General features: G+C 44.9%; 1 protein-coding gene across 5 annotated transcripts in view; it reads left to right on the top strand.

Moving 5' to 3' along the window:
- DCUN1D4 (defective in cullin neddylation 1 domain containing 4) overlaps nt 1-20,153 on the top strand; it is a 63,982-nt gene that overhangs the window by 10,140 nt on the left and 33,689 nt on the right. For 3 of the 5 annotated variants that reach the window (XM_045018588.1, XM_045018593.1, XM_045018589.1), the window contains exons 2-3: nt 5,342-5,412; nt 14,676-14,715. The exons of 1 other annotated variant lie outside the window; for it this stretch is intronic. In XM_045018588.1, the coding sequence (XP_044874523.1) occupies nt 5,342-5,412; nt 14,676-14,715 (111 nt within the window). Of the gene's footprint in view, nt 1-5,341; nt 5,413-14,675; nt 14,716-20,153 lie in introns of those variants that run through there. One more of the 5 variants, XM_045018591.1, reaches the window with a different exon arrangement.

Genomic DNA, 20,153 nt, shown 5'->3' with positions numbered 1-20,153 from the left:
AGTTGCTCAGGCAGATTTTCCTGGGGGATCTTTAATCTTAAACTGACTCTTACCTTGACTGTAATCTGTTTCCTCAAGAAACATGCCAAATATATTGCAGGTTCTTTTGCTTTGGCCATGATTGTTAGATAGTTGATGAAGGGCATTTTGCAAACGCTATGTAGTTTCTTTTCTATCTTTGTTTTGTAGATTTTTGGTTTTGGTCACATCATGATTGATCATGAATAATTGACCTGCCCAAGCCAACAGTGTCAACACTTGTTCTTAATTCAGGCAGCATTTTCTACTGAACTTCATACCAAAAAGGCTTGAAACACGTAGGCTTGGAACACTTCTTTTTCTCAACTCTTTTCTCCTTGTTACAGTTTTGGGATTGGAAAATGTTAGCAGTATTTCCCTCTTCATCTGTATTACATAGTTCATTCTGAAGCATCACAAAGTATTTTAGGAAATCTGGAGTTAGCAGTTGCTTCATTCACCAGTGAAACACAATTAGCACTGGGGTGGAAACCAATGGACAGATATACACAGTACATCAGTTTTGACAAAGGACACTAAGGCAAGCCCCATATCTTATTGAAAGTGCCATAAACTAGTCTTTTTAATGGCCACAGAGCAAGCAGACTCTCTGGTCGGCTACTTGCATTTAGGTCTCTTGCATTTGACACCAGCACAATAAATTGCATGGAATTCAGCTACCATAGACTACCTCATTTTCCTGCCAGAAAAAAACTGAGTAGTGTCTGACAAATTGGTGTGTTCTGAGACCCATCACTCATTCTAGTGAAGAATATCCTGTGTATTAGCTGTCCCACATAAGCTTAAGTAGTGGGCTGTTGTGTTAGCAGTCTTCTTCTGAATGTATAAAAACACTTTCACTATAAATTTCCATTCTTGAAGGAGTGTTTCCAACTGCTGGAAATTAGTCTACTTTCAGTTAAGGTTTAAGTTTTGTTGCAGCTCCATCCATCCTCCTCTTCCTTTTTCTGGGCAGAATGGGATGAGGTCTGACTGCATTTTAGCTTGTTCTCTCTATCCTTCCCTCTAATTTTGACTACAAGATAATTGGTCTTGAGAAGGGGGAGGTGATAATAGTTGTGAAAATGTTTCCATCTCTGTTCATGTAGAGCTGTAGTGTGAAATAAAATCATTCTATATCTTGTCTTGCTTTCGCTTCTCTGAGATGTGGGATCAGTTTGAAAAGTAGTGTATAAAATCAATAAGTATTGATAAAACCACGGCCTATCCTAAAGCTACAGCACCGGTTTCGTGACTGGTTAGAGGAATGGTCATCTTAACAGGTTACATGATTCAAAGTGTGGATACAGCAAATCTTCTGCCATCACAGTCAGAGTTGCATATCCACACAACTTTTTACCTTTTTGTATGTTGCAGTCTGAGAAAATCTGGGCAACTATCCCGAAATGCCTCTGCAAGAAATGAAGTACCCAGAGTTCGTTGTCACAAAATAGAACCATTTATCATATGTGGTAATGCACTTTGGGGATGTCCCTCCCTACGTAGCTAGGGAAGAGGAAGATTGGCTAACTTGGTGACACAGTCATGCTTAGGGTATCCTGTTAACACTCCTAGGTTAGCAAAACATGATCTGCCATGATTATTACTAACAGTATTTAAGTCAAAGGGTGTGTGGGGACCATGTATAAAGCCACAGTACTATTAATTGTAAAACTCAGTTAAAGTTGTTGTATGGGCAGGACCTTAGTCTTTCAAGACCTACTTTTTTTTTCCAGGTTTGGAAAACTAGTCAATGTTGACTTAATTTCTTTTCTTAAGATGTTTTCAAATGCTTTTAGATCCCCAACTCTACTCTTATCACTAATTTCAAAGACACCGACTTATGGCAAACTGGGAAAATGGCATATAGGAGAACTTGAGACCACCAAAGGAGAGAAGCATCTGATTGTGATCCCAGACTTAAGTCTCTTCTGGAGCAGAAGTGCGGGCATTTGGTATTATTGTCCATGACAAATAAATCTATGGTGTGAGTCCCCCACTGATGGAATATTGGCTCTGTGATGGACTTCTGTAGTGATCACTTGTAGTTGGTTAATGCATGTTGTTAACACGATGTCCAAAGCCTGATGGCTTCCTGGCAGATATAGGTGTGATGTTTTGGGGATCACCCAGTCCAGTAAGGGGTTCTGTCACTGCCTGCCCTGTAAGCTTGGGGTTCCTAAATGCTGTGCTGCTATCTCAGAAGGAGCTTTGAGAGCCTTAACGTGGTTCCCTAGCCTACTGCTAGCCTTTACTTTTCATAATTTAAATCCCTCCAAATGTTCTATTGTTTTGATTTTGAATGTGTAACACCACTTTACCAATGTGATTTTTTTTATCTTTTCCCTTTTGGTTGGAGTTAGAATTAAGATGTCATCTGTTTTCACATTATCACTAATAATGTTCACATGAATACAGAAAACTTGGGATGGACTAGGGTTTAACTGCTGCTGTAAAAAACAAAAACAACCTAGAAACATTTTTGTGTAGGTCCCATCAAATGTGATAGCTTGAATTCTTGAATTTTTTAAAAACATTCATTTAAAATTTGAAGATATTTCCATCAGACTATAACTATGAGAAAGTATATTAGATATTAGGATAAATTAAGTGTATTTGAAACCCCTAATATAACACATTCTTTCTTTTAATGGGCACCAATTTAAATCCTATTTTAGATTGAAAATATTTTGCCTAGTATTGTTACAAGTACCACCCACAATTACTTTAACTCTTAGTTTAGAATAGAACAATTGTTCAACTTTTTCAGCTCATTTACTCTCTACGCTCTGTTACTCTGGATACTCAATTTCACTCTGTGTGGAACTTTCACATAGCAACAGAGAAGAAAAATATTTAGATTGTGAAATCCTTAGGGTAGGGATTGTGTCTCACTATATTTGGACAGTGCCTTGCACATTATGGGTGCTACTATAATACAAATGATCAGATTTTTTTAGTAGGAAAACTGATTATAAAAGGACAAATTGTAAAGGGGGACTCAAGAAAAAATGTAGTACCTGAAACTATTTTTTACTCATTTTGATTGAAGTGTCCAGATTCTTTTTGAATTGACTTGCATTACTACTATTTCACATCTTTGGAAGGAAGGTATGTAGGTGATCCCGATCCGGCGGGTAGTATAGACGTACCCACAGTTGCAGCAGTTGTCATTTCAGCAAATGATAAACAAAGAGATTCTTCTGAGACCATCAGCAGTATTGCTTTCACTCTCATGGTAGCAGTGTGCTTCAGGTGTATGGTTTCAGTCCCCAAAGGTTTTTAGATTGAGACTTCTTTTTAAACAAGAAGTCAAAGCTAAGTCTGCTGTGTAGCAGTATGTGTACTTACCATCATGTCTCAAAAAGGTTCATAAATGTTTATTTTTATTGAGTTTGGCTGTTGATATTTCAGCTAGTCTCTTTTAAAGGAATTTCTTCTGATTTTGCTGTTCTGTCTCTTTGTTTTTGGAATTACTTACCGTATTAAATAGATTATTTATATAGAGTAACTCAGTTTTTGGCTTTCACAGTGCAATTTTTTAATCAGTCTTATTTGGCTGGAAAAAATCAGGGTAAATCAAACAATGTGAGAGAATCTAGCCAGCATAGTTAATAGAGTATAGTAATAAGATGTGGTCTGCCCTTGAATTAAGCTATACCAGGTGTGGTGAGGAACAGAATTATAGATCAGCAAAATTATTCCTTCCAGCGAAGGTACTGAATTAAAAACTATGACTTTGTGTCTCTGAAATGTTAAAAAACACTATTATGAGAGAATTCCAAATCCATGCATAATGTAGATTCTTAAGAAGTTGAGACTTCCCTCAACTATAGCTTTTCTCTTACAGCAGTGTTCCTCCTATGAGAATAATCTGAATTGTACTGTACTTTTACATAGACTTAGTTTTTAATGTTTCACATACCTTACCTCTGTACTCTGGTTTCCATAGAGTGTGTGTTTTGAGGACTGTTTTGGAATATTAAAGATGGAGGTGTGGAAATTATATTTTTTTGCTTTTTTCCGTGACTTTTATTTGTTTAGAAGCTGGAGAGAGACAAATAAAATGTTTCTTTGCAGAAATGCTTTACTATAATGACTGGTATTAGTAGGGCGACCATATGTCCTGGCATTAGGAGCTTTGTCTTATACAGGCAGCTGTGCTCCCTCCTCTCCCCAGAAAGTCCCAGTTTTTCACACTTGCTATCTGGTCACCCTAGGTATTAGTGGATCCTCCAAGTAAAATTCTTTTATATGGGAGGGTTATGCTGGTTATGTGGTTGATATCTCTTTGGCTATTCTGAGAGGGCTGTTCAGATAGTGTTACACAAATGTTCACTACCATTTTTGGTCGCATTTAAGTTCATAGAGCTACTTATCACTGCATTTGGTAATGTTTGCATGATTAGTCCCAAATACGATGCTTCTCAGGTTATGAACTTTGGCGCTGGACTGTGCTTCACTACTGACAAGGGTTAACTTTTGCTAGCTTTGGATCTTAGCATACTTTTATTTTTAGCAAGAATATTACACTTTGCATACATGGAAGAATTCCATTGACTTAGTTTTGGACATGAAGGAGCCTTAGGCATGGGGAGGAGTTTTAAAAACCTAAATATAAACTCAGGTTAAAAATCTCTTGCATGAGACATCAAAAGTAAGGAAATACAAAATTATTTTTTTAATTCCTTAGCTAGGTATTGCTGCTTTGTGCCTCTTGTATCTGTAGGCAAAAGTCAGCGTAGGTCCTGTATAAATGTTTCCCATCACTTTCGTTGGTCAATATGTACTTGCATTTAAAGTAATCAAACTAACTTAAAAATGTAATGTTTATGATAGTTAATCAAATTCTCCTAGAAGGAATGTGCTTTGGATATTAACTTACCATAGGGGCGGATGGGAAAGTGATAGGATATGTAGAGTGGAGGGCAACTCTGTTTCATGGATCCTGTTTTTTGTGGGGCGGGGATTAAATTTGGCTTTATGAACTTAAGTGTATTCTGATTTTTTGTGAATTTAATTTTGCCTATGCTGGAGGAGATCTGTGTGTATGATAAAAATACATAGAATTTCTTTTAATGAGTTGCACTTACTAATTCCCATGCTGTGGCAAAAATTGTACAGTCCCTTTCCTCAAAGAGATGGGAGGATTTTATTGATGTTATGAAGCCTGAGTGAGTACTTTTTTCATCAGAGCCTGGTAGTGGGTTTTTTCAAAAAAGAAGAGAATACATAAAATCTTGTTTCTAGCCATAAAATCTATATTCCATAGTATAATTTAAACTAGGATAAGAGACACAACTAAATTTTATTTTTCCTCTAGATTTTCAGCTGAACTCTCATCTATCAACACTGGCAAATATTCACAAGATTTACCACACCCTCAATAGGCTGGTAATGACTTGCAATCTTTTCTTTATTTAATAGCTAGTTATTTACTCTTGAATGCATTTATTTGTGCTATGAAATATTTAGATTATTATATTTAAAAGTTTGGGGGACTCCACATTACGGTTTCACAGTTAACTGTCACTTCTTGTGCTTTGATTGCTTAAGATTGCATGTGTATGCACAAGAGGTCAACATTAAGATGTGGCTGTGTCCAGTGGAGCCCTTGTCTCCATATGTGTACATTATGGTATGCATGGAAGCATGTGTGAAAACTGCATGTTCCTTTTGCTTACAGTTTTTATCAGTGTCAGGCTCCTTACAGTAAATGTGGGAAAACATACACTGTAAACACATCAGTCCATTTAGAGCAATCCAAAGAATGAGGCATGGGCTGTTGATGATCCTTGCCTTCTTCACTGAACAGTCACAGTATTTTCCACAGCATAGCTAGCCATGCACACACTTACAGTTTAGGGCAACTGAACCTGTATTTCCCGCAGTGGTCCAGCAAGACCACCCACTCTCAGGCTTTCAGTTACCCAGTTGTTTCTCCCGGATGGAGACACATGTCTCCCTCCCTTCTGACCAGAGTATTTTTAGGCTGCACAGATGCCTGTGTTCACTGTGCAGGTCCCAGCACAGATAGGTTGCTTGAGAACACCTGTTTGCTTTTCTTTAGAGATGGTTAACACATTTAATTGCTGCAATTGCAAGGTGCCGCACAGCACTTTCTGTGCAAGCCTACTTTATTTGTAAGGTAAAAAGCATTACAGAGAAAAGGTTTAAAACAGTAAAAGAACCCAAATGAGTGCTAATAAGCTTGCCAGAATTAACTGCAGCCCTAACATGGATTCTGACAGGAGCTGTTCTTTAATCTCCTCACCTAAGGAGATTGCTTGTGGTTACCAATTTACTATAGCTTCAGCTCAGAACAAGCACCCAGTCTAATGTGACCTCAGTAGGCCAACTCTTTCCAAACCTGATTGGGGCTTTCTGTAAATCAAAGGCCTTGTCCATTTGCTGGATCAGGAAGAAGGCCATGAGCCAGTTTAAAACCAGGCTATTTATTTAAAAACCTTTTTTGGTCTGTTGGTTTCTGGAGAAAGTAGTTTGAACTAGTATATATGAACTTTTCTGGGGAGGTGGCTTCTCTGGAAATGTTACTGTCTTAGTGAATTTGCTGAATTAGCCCCTGGTGTTCTCCTATTTACCCTTCCTCTGGAAATGCACACAATTCCACAATAACACATACATAATTGATTTTTAATGAAACAATGAACTCCAAAGATGTTAAAATGAATTAAAGTTTAATTTAATAAGTTTATTTAGGGTATTGCAGGCAATTAGAGCATTATATCTCCCTCCTACAGAAGTAGGTGTAACTAGGGTGCTGGCTGACACCCTAGGGGATCCCACTGACTGAATCAGGGGCAATGCATTCTTCTTGAAAGTGGGGGGGGCCATGAAGCCCCACCTCCCCTGTGGCCCCGCCCTTGTCTCCCTATTTCCCTTGAGGCCCTGTCCCCTGGCCAAGCTGGAAGCCGGAGCCTGGCTTGGGAGCCTCCACTTGCCCAGGGTGGGGAGGAGCCTGAGAGCAGCCCCTGGCCTGTGTCTTTGCCCCCTGGACTCTTCACCCAGGGCAGGTGGAAGGTCTGTGGCAACCCGCAGCTACCTGGGCTCCCCGGGCTCCTCTTACCGGACCAGGCTCCAGCTTCCGGCCTGGCCAGGGGCGGGGCCTCGGGCCGAAGAGCTGCAGCCATGCCATGGTAAGAACTGCTCTGTCAGCTGTGGGGAGCTGCGGACCCTCCATCTGCCCTGGGTGGGAGTCTGGGGGGAGGGGTAGAGACTGAGGGCTGCTCTCGGCCCCCCCCCCATCCCAGGCAGGTGGAGAGTCCCTGGATCGCCATAGCTGCCCGGGCTGCTCTTATCCAGGCTGGGCTCCAGCTTCTGACCTGGCTTGAGGGGAAGAGGAAGTGTAGGGGGCCAAGCCCATGGTAAAAAGTGGATGGGCCAGGTCCGTCTATTTTCAAAAGTGGGAGGGCCATGGCCCCTTGGCCCCCCACACCCTGTTCTGGCGCCCCTGGACTGAATGCTTGGACAGATTTATTTCCTGGATGGTGGTTTTGTTAGTACCTTTTATAATTTAACAATTAATTTGTTTAGGTAACAAACATTTTGCTAGCAAGCCAGCGTATTTTCTTTAAAAATTTGTACAGCATTTTTTCATAACCGTTCTTCAAAATATAGAACCTATGAGGCTGATCTTTTACATGCCCCTTCTTACTCTTGTTGCTCCCCAACTTTTGGGTGTAAACTTGAGACCTAATTTTTCCCACTTACATCTCCCATGCACTTTCCTGGGAGTGTATATGGTGTCTCTTGGTTCCCCAAGTGGTCAGCTGCCTCAGCTCTGGATTGAGGTTTCCCAACCCCCGTGGGAATATTAGAAGCAGACATTCTTTGGCTCAAAGGGACAAATATGTCAGGGCTGCCTCCTTGTGCAGTGGCTCTCAAACATTCACTGTTTTTATTTTGCTCTGTCCTATTCCGGGTCCTTTGAAGGGCTGGCAGAGAGCTTAATTCCTATATTTGGTCACAGTGAATTTTCTTTCAAGTCAGTAGTCTTGTCCTTTCTTTGAAGCAGCAGGCAGTCTCATCCCCTTCCTCCTCAGGTGTTTGTAGGTTGCAAACTGGGGTTGCAACCTGATTCTTTCTTTTTGGACACTAATGGGGAATGTGACTCCCTCTTCCCTTGTTAGCTATTCTATTTACATTTTTGCTTACATACTCTCTTCTTTGTCTTAGGCTAACTAAGAGTCGTTTACTGTTTCTGTTTTCAACGCTATAACATCATTTTCTAAAAGCAAAGATTATGGAATATCTGAAAAATACACCTAACACTTTCTGGGTCTGTATAGAAATTTGTGCTGTAAGTAGAATGAAGGCATTCACACCAGGAACCTTAACCCACATTTCACACTGTGGCAGCATTTGATGGGGCTTCACTATATCGGACTAAACTATAATCCTGACTGGCCCCATATCTCTCTATACAGTGAATTTATCTCCATTAACCACCACCTTCTGCTGCCACTGTTGATTGGATGGATTTGCACCTATGAAGGGGCAGCAAGACATGTTTGCAATGATATGGACTGTGAATGGTTTGGCATGAACATTATATGCCATTGGCAAACTGGCTCTGTGACTTTCTCCCTCTGGAGGTTCAGTCACACAACTAACTCTATATAAGGTTGAGGTGAATCTGGCGTTCCCAGCACTGCAGTGTCACTCAGTGGGTGTTGTGAGCATTCTTGGTCCAAGTGACCCTGCTGGCCACGTATGGCACACCATTTCTCCTCCTGATCCAGGGCTTTTGAGAATTGACTGACACCCAGAGCACTGCACCGGCCTCTTTGCCCTGCCTGGAGGAGGTGATTGTGGCCCCGTCTCCCTCTGTCCCGCAGGAGGACTCTAGAGCCCACCAAGAACCTTTAAATAGGGTGGCAGCAAGCCTACACCTCCAGGTAGAGGAGATGGAGGAGCCCTCGGACTTCTGTTTAACCTGTTGTCCCCATCGGCACCGGGAAGGGTGGCCTTGCCTCTCCACGAAGGCTAAGATTTCTAATGCCCTGTGGCAAACACCGGCCTTGTTGGCCCCCATCTCAAAAAAGGCAGAACATAAGTACTTTGTACCCCCTAAAGGGTATGAGTACTTTATACCCACCCGGTGCCCAACTCCTTGGTGGTCGAGTCGGTCAACCATAGGGAATGGCCGGGTCAGCCAGCCCTGACTCCAAAGAACAAAGACTCGGAGACTGGACTCTTTTGGTAGGAAAATTTATTCATCTTCGAGCTTCCAGTTATCGGTGGCAAACCATCAGGCTCTCCTGGGCCAGTACGAATGCCATCAGTGGGGCTCCCTGCCTACGTTTGAGGACTCCCTCCAGGAGCATGATAGGAAGGAGTTTAGGGCGCTAGCGGAGGAAGGGATAGCGGCTGCTAGGGCATCCCTGCAGGCAGCTTCGGATGCTGTGGCTATGGGCACACGATTAGTGGCCTCCGTGGTGTCCATGAGATGGGCGTCATTGCTTCTCCTCTCTGGGCTGTCCAGCGAGGCGCAGTCTTCCATGCAGGATCTCCTGTTTGATGGGAAAGCTCTGTTTGCGGAGGAAACAGATACAAGGCTGCATGGCATGAAAGACTCCTGCATGACCCTCCAGACTCTGGGCCTCTGTGTCCCAGCTCCGGCCAAACCTAAATTCAGGCTGCGGCAGACTCCCACCTAGGACGCCCTCCCGAAGTACAAGGCTGCCCATAAGAAGCAGAGGGACTATAAGAGACGCTCTCAGAGGCAGTCTCGGCCTGCCCCCCAGCCTGGGTCCTCCAAGGGCAAGCAGGTGGGGAAAAGGCGTTTTTGACGGGATGCTCAGGGGCACCCCGCCAGTCCTCATCAGGGATCCACCCGCAATAAAGCTTCCCTTCTCCAACTGGTTGTGTGCTTTCCTCCCAGAATGGTCGCGGCTAACCCTGGACCCCCAACGGGTCCTCAACACCATTTCCCGGGGTTATGCCCTCCAGTTTACTTCCTCCCTGCCCAACCACCCCCTGCCCCTGTTCATCTTGGGGGACCCCTTGCACGAAGCACTGCTCGAGCAGGAGGTGGGGTGGCTCCTAGGACTAGGAGCAATTAGGGTGACCAGATGTCCCAATTTTATCAGGACTGTCCTGATATTTACTTGTTTGTCCCACGTCCCGACTGATGTTTGGTTGGGATGCGAATTGTCCCGATATTTTGCCCTCCGGCGCACAGGCGGAGGGGGCTAGCGCCCCCCTCCCCAGCTCCACCCTGACACTTTTCTAACGGTCCTCTGCCCCAAGCCCCATGCCTCCAGTGAGGAGTACCGTCTCCACACGCTCGATATACGGCGAGCTCTGGCTTTCTACCTTGAGCGGACTATGCTGTTCAGAAAATCCTCGCAACTGTTCGTCACCTCGGCTGAGCGTGCGAGGGACCAGCCGATTTCCATCCAGCGGCTTTCCAATTGGATCACTTTGTGCATCCGTTCCTGTTATGAGCTGGCGGGTGTCCCCCCGCCACCCATCGTGAGGGCATACTCGACTCAGGTGCAGGCCTCATCGGCTGCCTTCATGGCCCGTGTCCCCATCCAGGACATTTGTAGGGCCGCCACGTGGTCTTCAGTTCACACATTCACCTCGCATTATGCGATCGTCTCCCAGACCAGGGAAAACGCCGGGTTCAGCAGGGTTGTCCTCCATCCTGGGAACTTGTGAACTCCTACCCACCTCCAACAGAGAGAGCTTGGAATCACCAATTGTGGAATACACATGAGCAATCACTCGAAGAAGAAAAGACAGTTACTTTTTCCGTAACTGGTGTTCTTCGAGATGTGTTGCTCGTGTCTATTCCACATACCACCCTCCTTCCCCTCTGTTGGAGTTGTCAGGCAAGAAGGAACTGAGGGTGAGGGGAGCATGCAGCTCCCCTTATATCGTGCCAGGCAGATGGCATTCCAGGGGTTGCGGGGGGTGCTCCCCCCCTACGGGTACTGCTAGGGGAAAAACTTCTGGCACTGGTGCACATGGCAAGCATGCACACCTATTGTGGAATAGACATGAGCAACACATCTCGAAGAACACCAGTTATGGAAAAGGTAACTGTCTTATCTCTGGGATTTTGTCTGTTAACCATGATTTCAGGTTGGGGTGCCAGAATTTTATAGCATTGTTATATACCTATTATTCATAGGCCTCATTGATAGTGGTACCCCTCCCATATACTTCCCCATGTCTTTACATAACCATTAATTTGATTTGAAACATCAGCATAAGTCATGTCTTTTTTTCTGAATTCCCTGCACTCTTGTAACAAAGCTTGTTTACAGCTTTCATAATCTTTGTAGTCTGCCCTTCCCATTAGGATAAAAATGTCCAAGACCTTTGTTCCAGATAGTAGTGGAGCCAGGTACCTTACCGTGTGCTCCTTTCCCATCTTATTCAATTTACATCCTATTTAAAAAATGTGTAGGAGCACATCCATTTCACCCCCTTCCTAAAACAAGGAAATAGATTGGACTCTACACCATTCACCAGTACTGGTACCCGGAGACTGGCTCCACCTGTTGGACTCTGGTTCTGCTAGCATGGTCTTTCCATTTCACAGTGATGTTGGTGCTCCCTATCCTTCTCTCTCTCCTCCAGCTGTTGCTGGTGCTCCTCATACTGGTGCTGGTTCTCCTTCTGTTTTTTGTTGTACTGACAATGCCTTCCCAGGTCTGCATGCTGCTGGGTTTCCAGACACATTCTGTCCCTCTTCTGCGCCAGCTGTGGAGTGGTCCATCACTCCTGTTGCAGTGGTGTGGATGGAGCACAGTTGCTGTCATTGCCCGCTTCTTCCCTCTTTTGGGCGTTGGCTCCAAGACTCACCCCATCTACTGGACCCTCTGTCAGCAGGCTGGAGGTTCTTTGTGAATCTGGACCATCATTCCTTAACTGGTCATTAGAATACAGCAAATTTACTAGCTGTGATTTTGTTTGATCCTCAATATTGATCTGCTTTTTTTTTTTGCCTAACTCAACCATGTGATTTTTTCTTCAGCTATTTATAATTCACTATCCCTGTTTTTTCCCCCATTATTCCTTTCCTGAAAAGACTATTGAGACTGTGGCGGGGTGAAGACTCACCGTCACGGCGCCGTCTCCTGGGAATTAGCTCTTCCAGCCGGAGTGCCCTCTGCAGGCCAGTGTCTCGCCTGCTGCTGGACCCCGGTGCCCCTTTACATCAGGGTTGTGCCCCCAGCAGCAACCCACAATCTGGGTCTCCCCACCCAGGGGACCCCTCCCCCAACCCTCGATCCCCACCTTGCCTCAGTGGTTACTGCCAGTCACCATCTAGCCCCCGCTCACTGGGGCAGACTGCAGTCTGTAAACCACTCATCATCGGCCAGGGGGGTTAGGACCTGCTGCCTTTGCCTATCTCTGGGCTGCCCCTCTGCAGCCGCAGTACCTTTTTGTAGGCCCTTTTCCAGGCCTGCAGCCTGGGTTTTTTTCAGGGTAGAGCTCCCCAGCTCCCTTTGGCCTTTCCCAGCACTGCTCCATCTCAGGTACCCTTCTCTCCCAGGCAGCCAGGTCCTTCTCTCTCAAGAAACTAGAGAGAGAGTGTCCTCCTGAGCTCCTGGCTTGCAGCCCTTTTATGGGGCCAGCTGTGGCCTGATTGGGGCGTGGCCCCTGCTGTGGCTGTTTCCGCAATCAGCCTCTGCTTTTCTCTCAGCCCCGGCCCTCTCCAAGGGCTGGCTTTTAACCCTCTTTACTGGAGTGGGGCAGCAGCCCCACTACAGAGACCTTTGTGCTTTTTTTCCCTGCAATACTTGCTTTTACTGTTATTGGCACTTACGCAATTTACACTGTTGCAGCATTCCACTACTATAGTTCAGGGTAACTGCATCTGTATTTCCCTTCGGTTGTCCAGTAAGGGCACCCACTCTCAGGCTTCCAGCTCCCCAGCTTTTGCCTCTCTTGGACGGTGACATGGAGCGTTCTCCCTTCTGACTGGGGTGCTTTTAGGCTGTACGGTTTCCTGCCTTCACTGTGTATTTCTCAGTGCAGACAATTTGCTCAAGGATGCCTGCTTGCTTTCTCTTCAGAGATGGTTAACAGGTGTAATTGCTACAGTTATAGGGTACCACACAGCACTTCCCATGCAAGCATACTTATTTTTAAGCTAAAAAATTACAGTATAGAGAAGGCATATTAAAAATAGTAAAAGAACCTACATGCATGCTAATAATAAGCTTACCAGAATTAACATGGATTCTGACAGGGACTGTCCTTCAATCCTTCACGCAGCAGAATTCCTTATAGTTACTAGTTTATTACAGCTTCAGCTGAGAACAAGCACCTAGTCTTATGTGACCTCAGTAGGCCAAGTTCTTCCAATTGTATCCTAAGGATTAGGGCCTTCCATGGAACAGGGGCCCTGTCCATTTGCTAGATCAGGAAGAAGGCCAAACCAGGCTAGTTATTTAAAAACCCTTTTTTTGGGGGGGGGGGTCTGTTGGGTTCTGGAGAAACCAGTTTGAACTAGTATATGTGGAGCTTTCCGTGGAGGTGGCTTCTCGGGAGATGTTACAACCTTAGTGAATTTGCCTAATTATCCCTGCTTTCTCCTATTTACCTTTCCCATGGAAATACATACAGTTCCACAATAACACATTCATAATTGCATTTTTAATGAAACAATGAACTCTAAAGATGTTAAAACTAAGTCAGTAAGGTTTAATTTCATTAAGTTTATTTAGACACTTCAGGAAATTTAGTCTGTTATATCTCTCTCCTACAGAAGTGCATGTAACTAGAATTGGCCGGCAGCTTAGGAGAACCTATTGACTTGGGCAGGTGTATTTCTTGGATGGCAGTTTTGCTATTTTATACTTCCACATTTTCCTGTTTGGGTAACAAAGATTTTGCTAGGAAGCCAGCATATTTTAAAAAAAATGTGTACAGAGTTGTTTGATAATCATTCTGCATAATATCTTTTTTTAGAATCTATGAGGCTGATCTTTTACATTTTTAATACAATGAACTCCAAAATATTTAAAGTAATTCATTATGGTTTAACTTTATTAAATAAGTTTATTTAGGACATTGTAGGCAACTCTTAGTCTCACACACACACACACACACACATGCATCCACCCACACACACACGTTAGCTTAGTGGAAAATGTATTGTGTGTTCAGAGTATGATTTTTCAAAAGTTCATAACTCAGTCAAATCTCAGCTAGTTTTCCTGGGAACATATAACAGTACTTTTCCTCAAGACCATTTTCATGTTAAATTTTTGCTGCTAGCTGCTTCAATGCTAAAGCTGTTCAAAATAGCGTTGCCAATTTTTTTCCCCCTACAGTGAACACATTTGTGTTTCACTATCTTTTTTTTTCTCAAAATAGCTGAACATTTTTTGCTTAAGCTTTCAAATATTTTAAAAAGAGCACTCCTGGGTAGATTCCTCACCTGGAAAATTTCAACTCATAAGGGTAATGCTTCAGAAAATTAAGAACTGAAAACTGGGTTAGAATGGAAACCATTATGCAGCCCCAACTATTGCAGTTGCTAGTGCTTCTGTGATAATGAAAATTATTTGGAGTACTATATCAAGTGATAGTTGAAAACGCTGTTATAGAGCTTTATATTGTAAAGGCTACCATATCCCTTAACTGCATTGATGAAAATGTCTTACTTACAGAATCTGACAGAAGACGTTGGTCAAGACGATCACCAGACAGGTACTTGATAATTACTTAGTTGAAATATACTGTAGGAATTTAAGCATGCATTCTAAGAGAAAACTAACTAAAATGATTAGTTCTAATATGTTAAATGGCTAAAAGGGGGATATCTACTAGAAAATAATAAAACCAGTTTGTTTTCAAAAGCAGTGTTTTGAAAAACAGCTGTGCTTCTAATTTCTCCAACTATAAATGGTTCCTATAGGTCTCTATGACATCTGCTATTTTACTGCTACTTCCTAACAGGAATTCACTAGACCAGTGTTTCTCAAATGTGGCCACCAGGGGCTTTTCTTGCGGTCACGGCCTCCGGAGTGATGATTGCAGGGTGAGGGGGAGCAGCAGTCCCTCCCTTGGGGCTGCTAGCAGGGTTTGAGCCTTGTCCCCTCTGGAGACACAAACACTGGAGGATCAAGCAGCCAGTGAGTTCCCCACCTTCCTGGGGGTAGTGTAGTCTGGCTTCAGTCCTGGGGTGATGGGTGGTAGGCTCCAGCTGCAGGGCTTCAGACTCCATCTCCAGGCTCTGGAATCTGTCTCCGGGCTCAAGGCTTCGGGCTCTGCCTTCCAGCTACACAGCGGTGGGCTCTGGCCCCTGGCCATGTGACACTTGGCTCTGGCCCCGGGCTCACCGTCCCCCATCGCCCCAGCCCCCACTGCCTCCCCCGCCCCCATTCATTCCCCCTATCACTCCTGGCCCCGCTGCCACCCTATCCACCTCACCATTCAGGGCTTAATTTGTATCCTGGCATGCCAGGGTTGAGTAAGTCTGCTGTGAAAAGTGATAAATGTATGTTTGTTCATATCACTTTTCACAGCAGACTAAGGCTATATCTACACTAGCACTTTTGTCGGTCGGTGTGTGAACAAAACATCCCCGACTGACAAAAGTTTTATAGACAGAAGCACTGGTGTGGACAGCGGTATGTTGGCAGGAGACGCTCTCCCGCCAGCATAGCTACCGCCGCTCATTGGGGTGGTTTAATTATGCCAGCGGGAGAGCTTCTCCCACCGGCATAGAGCAGCTACACAAGAGACCTTACAGCGGCACAGCTGCAGCAGTACAACTGTGCTACTAAGGTCTGTAGTGTAGACATAGCCTTAGTAGCTAGCTGGGAGGCTGTGAAAAGTGATATTAACATACAAGTATTACTTTTCACAGCAGCAGATTTACTAGCCAGCAAGTCTAAAAAAAAAAAAAGGGCAACCAAAAAAGCAAAAGAAAAAACAACAAAAAAGACAAGGATATGCAAAGCACCTTATTTGTATTTCTGGTCTGTTTAGGTCCAGTAAAGAATAGAAACAACTGTACATTATTATTGCAAAAAACCCTACATAAATAAATTACAACGATTTGGACATGTATATGTGCATATTTATTCATTTTTCCTAAAGTTAATTAAGTATTTTAGGAAAAATTGTCAGAGCGGCCACCAGCAAGAGTTGGTGGTCGCACTCTGAGGCCACCAAAAATTTTGTTGTGATAACCCCTGACCTAGACTCTATCTGTACATGACTCTCACTTCTGGGATATAGGTTCTGAGCACAAGACTAGCAGAATCTTTCTTGCTGTTAAGGTGTTTGGATTCCTGTGAGCTGCAGTGGGAATAGAGCACAACTCAGGCCCCCGCTGGCCATTATGTGACACCCCTTGCTGCACTTCAGACACTCCAGTAAGCTTTTTCTTGACTGGGATTGAGGAAGGAATCTTGTTTACGGAGATGACCCTCTCTCTGTGTTGTTCGAATTCTTCTCCATATTCCAGTGATATTTGTTGAGTACCACTTCTTGGTTCTAACCCTGCCTTCTAATTGGGTCCAGTAGAGTTCTTTGAATTCCTGAGCCCTTTGTTTTGAAGGTTTGGCACAGTTGTTTCGTTGTTCTGTGTTAACTGGCACCAACATTTTCTTACGTGGCTTGGTGTCTTACAGTTTGGTGCATGCATTATGCTTGTTTCTATTGAGCTGGTGCTATCTTTGATATATAGTCCCTTTCTCTTTAATTTTAGGTATGGTATCTAAAGAGGATCACTTAGTGGCCTCACACTTTGATCATGTGGTAGAACAGTGCCTTAAGACTGACCATGTTTGTCATGTTATCTGCTTCAGAAGTGCTAGTTCTGTTTGCAGATGTCATCTTGAGCACTGAAGAAAAGTGGGGAGTGCCTGTAAGTTCTCAAGACACCCCAGGAAGATTCTTGTAAGCCCAGTGTATGGTCAACATAGAGCAATTAAAAAGGCAAACTCTTGAAGCTCAGGGCTGAGTTGGCCAGGACTGCTGAGTGCTAAGATTCAGAGCAGACCTGTCTTCCACCCTCCCTGGTTAGTCTAGCGGGACCACTTCACCACTGAAGTGTCTTGCACCATCAGCAGAGAGGGCTTCACCAGATGTTGACTCCTCAATGCACTCAGGGCCTTGGCATCTGAAGTTGTTGATACCTAGCTGTGTCTCAGATGAAATGAAGACTCTGTATGAGAGGCTGAGGCAAGTGATGTTGAGGAATTAGAAGCTTCCCAATGTGCATATGACAAAACCCATAACTTCATCTCCACATTGAGGTCTCAGGATTTCCCCCTCCTGCATCCATATGCTGGAAGTGGAAATGGGTAGGTTGATTCCAGGTATTGGAGTATGCTCTGTAATTTGGCCCGGTCACTCCTGGTCCTTTATATGGCTGTCGAGAAGTCCACAGTACCTATTTTGAGGTAATTCTCTTGCTCTGCATCATCAAGGGTAGGAACTCTGTATGCATCTGGAACTTTTCTTCCTCCCAGGCTAGCGCTTGTATCTTGAGAGTCAGTACTGTAAACTCAAGCTTCAGTGCTGCTGGTTTCCTGGTGGGGATTTGTGCGGAGCCAGAGTTAGTCCTGCCAGTGTCACTTATGACACTCCAGGTTTCCTTGTCACCTACATAGTTCTAGCCATTTGAGTTGGGACAGGCTGAGTATTAAGGTGGTGAGAGCTGTTATTTGAACTCATATTAGCCAAAGGAGTCTTCTGCTTCAAAATACACATCCACTATGAGGAACATGACAATAGAGAAATCCTACCTTTTATCATTTCTCACAGAAACTCTCCAAGACAGCTGATTTTGAGTTAAAATCAGGCTGGAAGTCTACAAGGGTTACTTATGTGCGGTAGATGGGCCAGTCATATCTATCCAATAGATTTGCTATACTTTTGCATCCTGTTGTGGGTGTGTTGGTGGAAAAAGGTTTAGTAGATTCCTTGCATATCTTTCGCAATCTTTAAGGCAACTGAGTGAGTGTTTGTTCTCTGGAGACAAAGTGTATATCATGTAAGGTGCTATTTTGGCCTTTCAGGAGCTAGTTAAAGGTATACCAGTGTATGTGTCCCCATGTTGTCAGATTCTTAGGGGTTTTGGCATTTCTGAAACATCCTGTTTAAAGAGGCTTCTAAAAATCTAATGAAAGCTCTTTTTGAACTACTCTGTTCCTGTGAGCGTAAGTTTCTTAGGGTACGTCTACACTACAAGACTATTTCGAATCAACTTAATTCGAATTTGTGGAATCGACCTTATGAAGTCGAAGTTGTGTATCCACACTAAATACACTAGTTCGACTGTGTGAGTCCACAGTAACGGGACCAGTGTCGACTTTGGAAGCGGTGCACTGTGGGAAGTTATCCCACAGTTCCCGCACTCCCCGCTGCCCATTGGAATCCTGGGATTTCCCCCCAATGCATGCTGGGGGGAAAAATGTGTCGAGGGTGGTTTTGGGTAACTGTCATCATTGAACCGTCACTCCCGCCCTCTCTCCGTGAAAGCGCCGGCGGGAAATCTGTTCGCGCCCTTCTCTGGTCGGTTACAGCTCGGACGCCACAGCACTGCGAGCATGGAGCCCGCTGCGATCATCGCTGCAATTATGGCCGTTGTCAACTCCTCGCACCTTATCGTCCACCTCTTCCACAGTCAGCTGCTGAGAAATCGGGCGAGGAGGCTCCGTCAGCGCGGTGAGGACAGGAAGTCACAGAGTGGCGCAGACCTCTCACAAAGCAGGGTACGCCGCGCAGTGGAGATCATGGTGGCAATGGGTCAAGTTCATGGTGTGGAACGGCGATTCTGGGCCCGGGAAACAAGCACGGACTGGTGGGACCGCATAGTGCTGCAGGTCTGGGATGAATCACAGTGGCTGCGAAACTTCAGGATGCGTACGGGCACTTTCCTTGAACTGTGTGACTTGCTGTCCCCTGCCCTGAAGCGTCAGGACACCCGGATGCGAGCAGCCCTGACTGTGCAGAAGCGAGTGGCCATAGCCCTCTGGAAACTTGCAACGCCAGACAGCTACCGGTCAGTAGCGAACCACTTTGGCGTGGGCAAATCTACCGTAGGGCTTGCTGTGATTCAAGTAGCCCACGCAATCGTTGAGCAACTGTTCTCAAAGGTAGTGACCCTGGGAAATGTCCAGGTCGTCATAGATGGCTTCGGCGCGATGGGATTCCCAAACTGCGGTGGGGCTATAGATGGGACTCACATCCCTATCCTGGGACCGGCCCACCAGGCCAGCGAGTACATTAACTGAAAGGGCTACTTTTCTATGGTGCTGCAAGCACTGGTGGACCATAGGGGACGTTTTACCAACATCTACGTGGGGTGGCCGGGCAAGGTTCATGACGCGCGTGTGTTCAGGAACTCTGGTCTGTTTAAACGCCTCCAGGCAGGTAGTTTCTTCCCGGACCACAAAATAACGGTTGGGGATGTGCAGATGCCTACAGTGATCCTCGGGGACCCAGCCTACCCGCTAATGCCCTGGCTCATGAAGCCCTATACAGGCGCCTTGGAGAGTGAGAAGGAACTCTTCAACTACCGGCTGAGCAAGTGCAGAATGGTGGTGGAGTGTGCTTTCGGACGTCTCAAGGGGAGATGGCGGAGCTTACTGACTCGCTCGGACCTCAGCGAAAAAAATACCCCCGTTGTTATTGCTGCTTGCTGTGTGCTCCACAATCTCTGTGAGAGCAAGGGCAAGACCTTTATGGCTGGATGGGAGGTTGAGGCAAATCGCCTGGCTGCTGATTACGCTCAGCCAGACAGCCGTGCCGATAGAAGATCCCAGCGGGAAGCGCTGTGCATCCGGGAGGCTTTGAAAGATAGGTTCCTCGGAGAGCAGGGTAACCTATGACTCTCCAGTTGATTTACAGAGAAGCTGAACCTGAGCCTGTTTCAGTGACTGTTGACTTCGATCTGCGGTTACATACCCCGTTCTCCAGGTTTCCCCCCTTCCAACACACGTTTTAAAATAACTTTAATGGAACACTGATTATTAATAAAGTTTTCTTTAATTATGAATTCCTGTTCAAGGGTTGAAACATGGACGCAGACTGTAGTGGGTACGGTGTGCACTGATGTCCAGACCGCTTCTACACTAGAGGAATGACAGGCTCCTGCTCCTACAGCGGTCTCTGGGGGGAGGACGGTTGCA

Source organism: Mauremys mutica, chromosome 5 (assembly GCF_020497125.1).
Source record: "Mauremys mutica isolate MM-2020 ecotype Southern chromosome 5, ASM2049712v1, whole genome shotgun sequence".
In the NCBI taxonomy this organism is placed as follows: Eukaryota; Metazoa; Chordata; order Testudines; family Geoemydidae; genus Mauremys; species Mauremys mutica.
The sequence above is the reverse complement of the archived record's forward strand: the minus strand, read 5'-3'. Positions and strand labels throughout refer to the sequence as shown.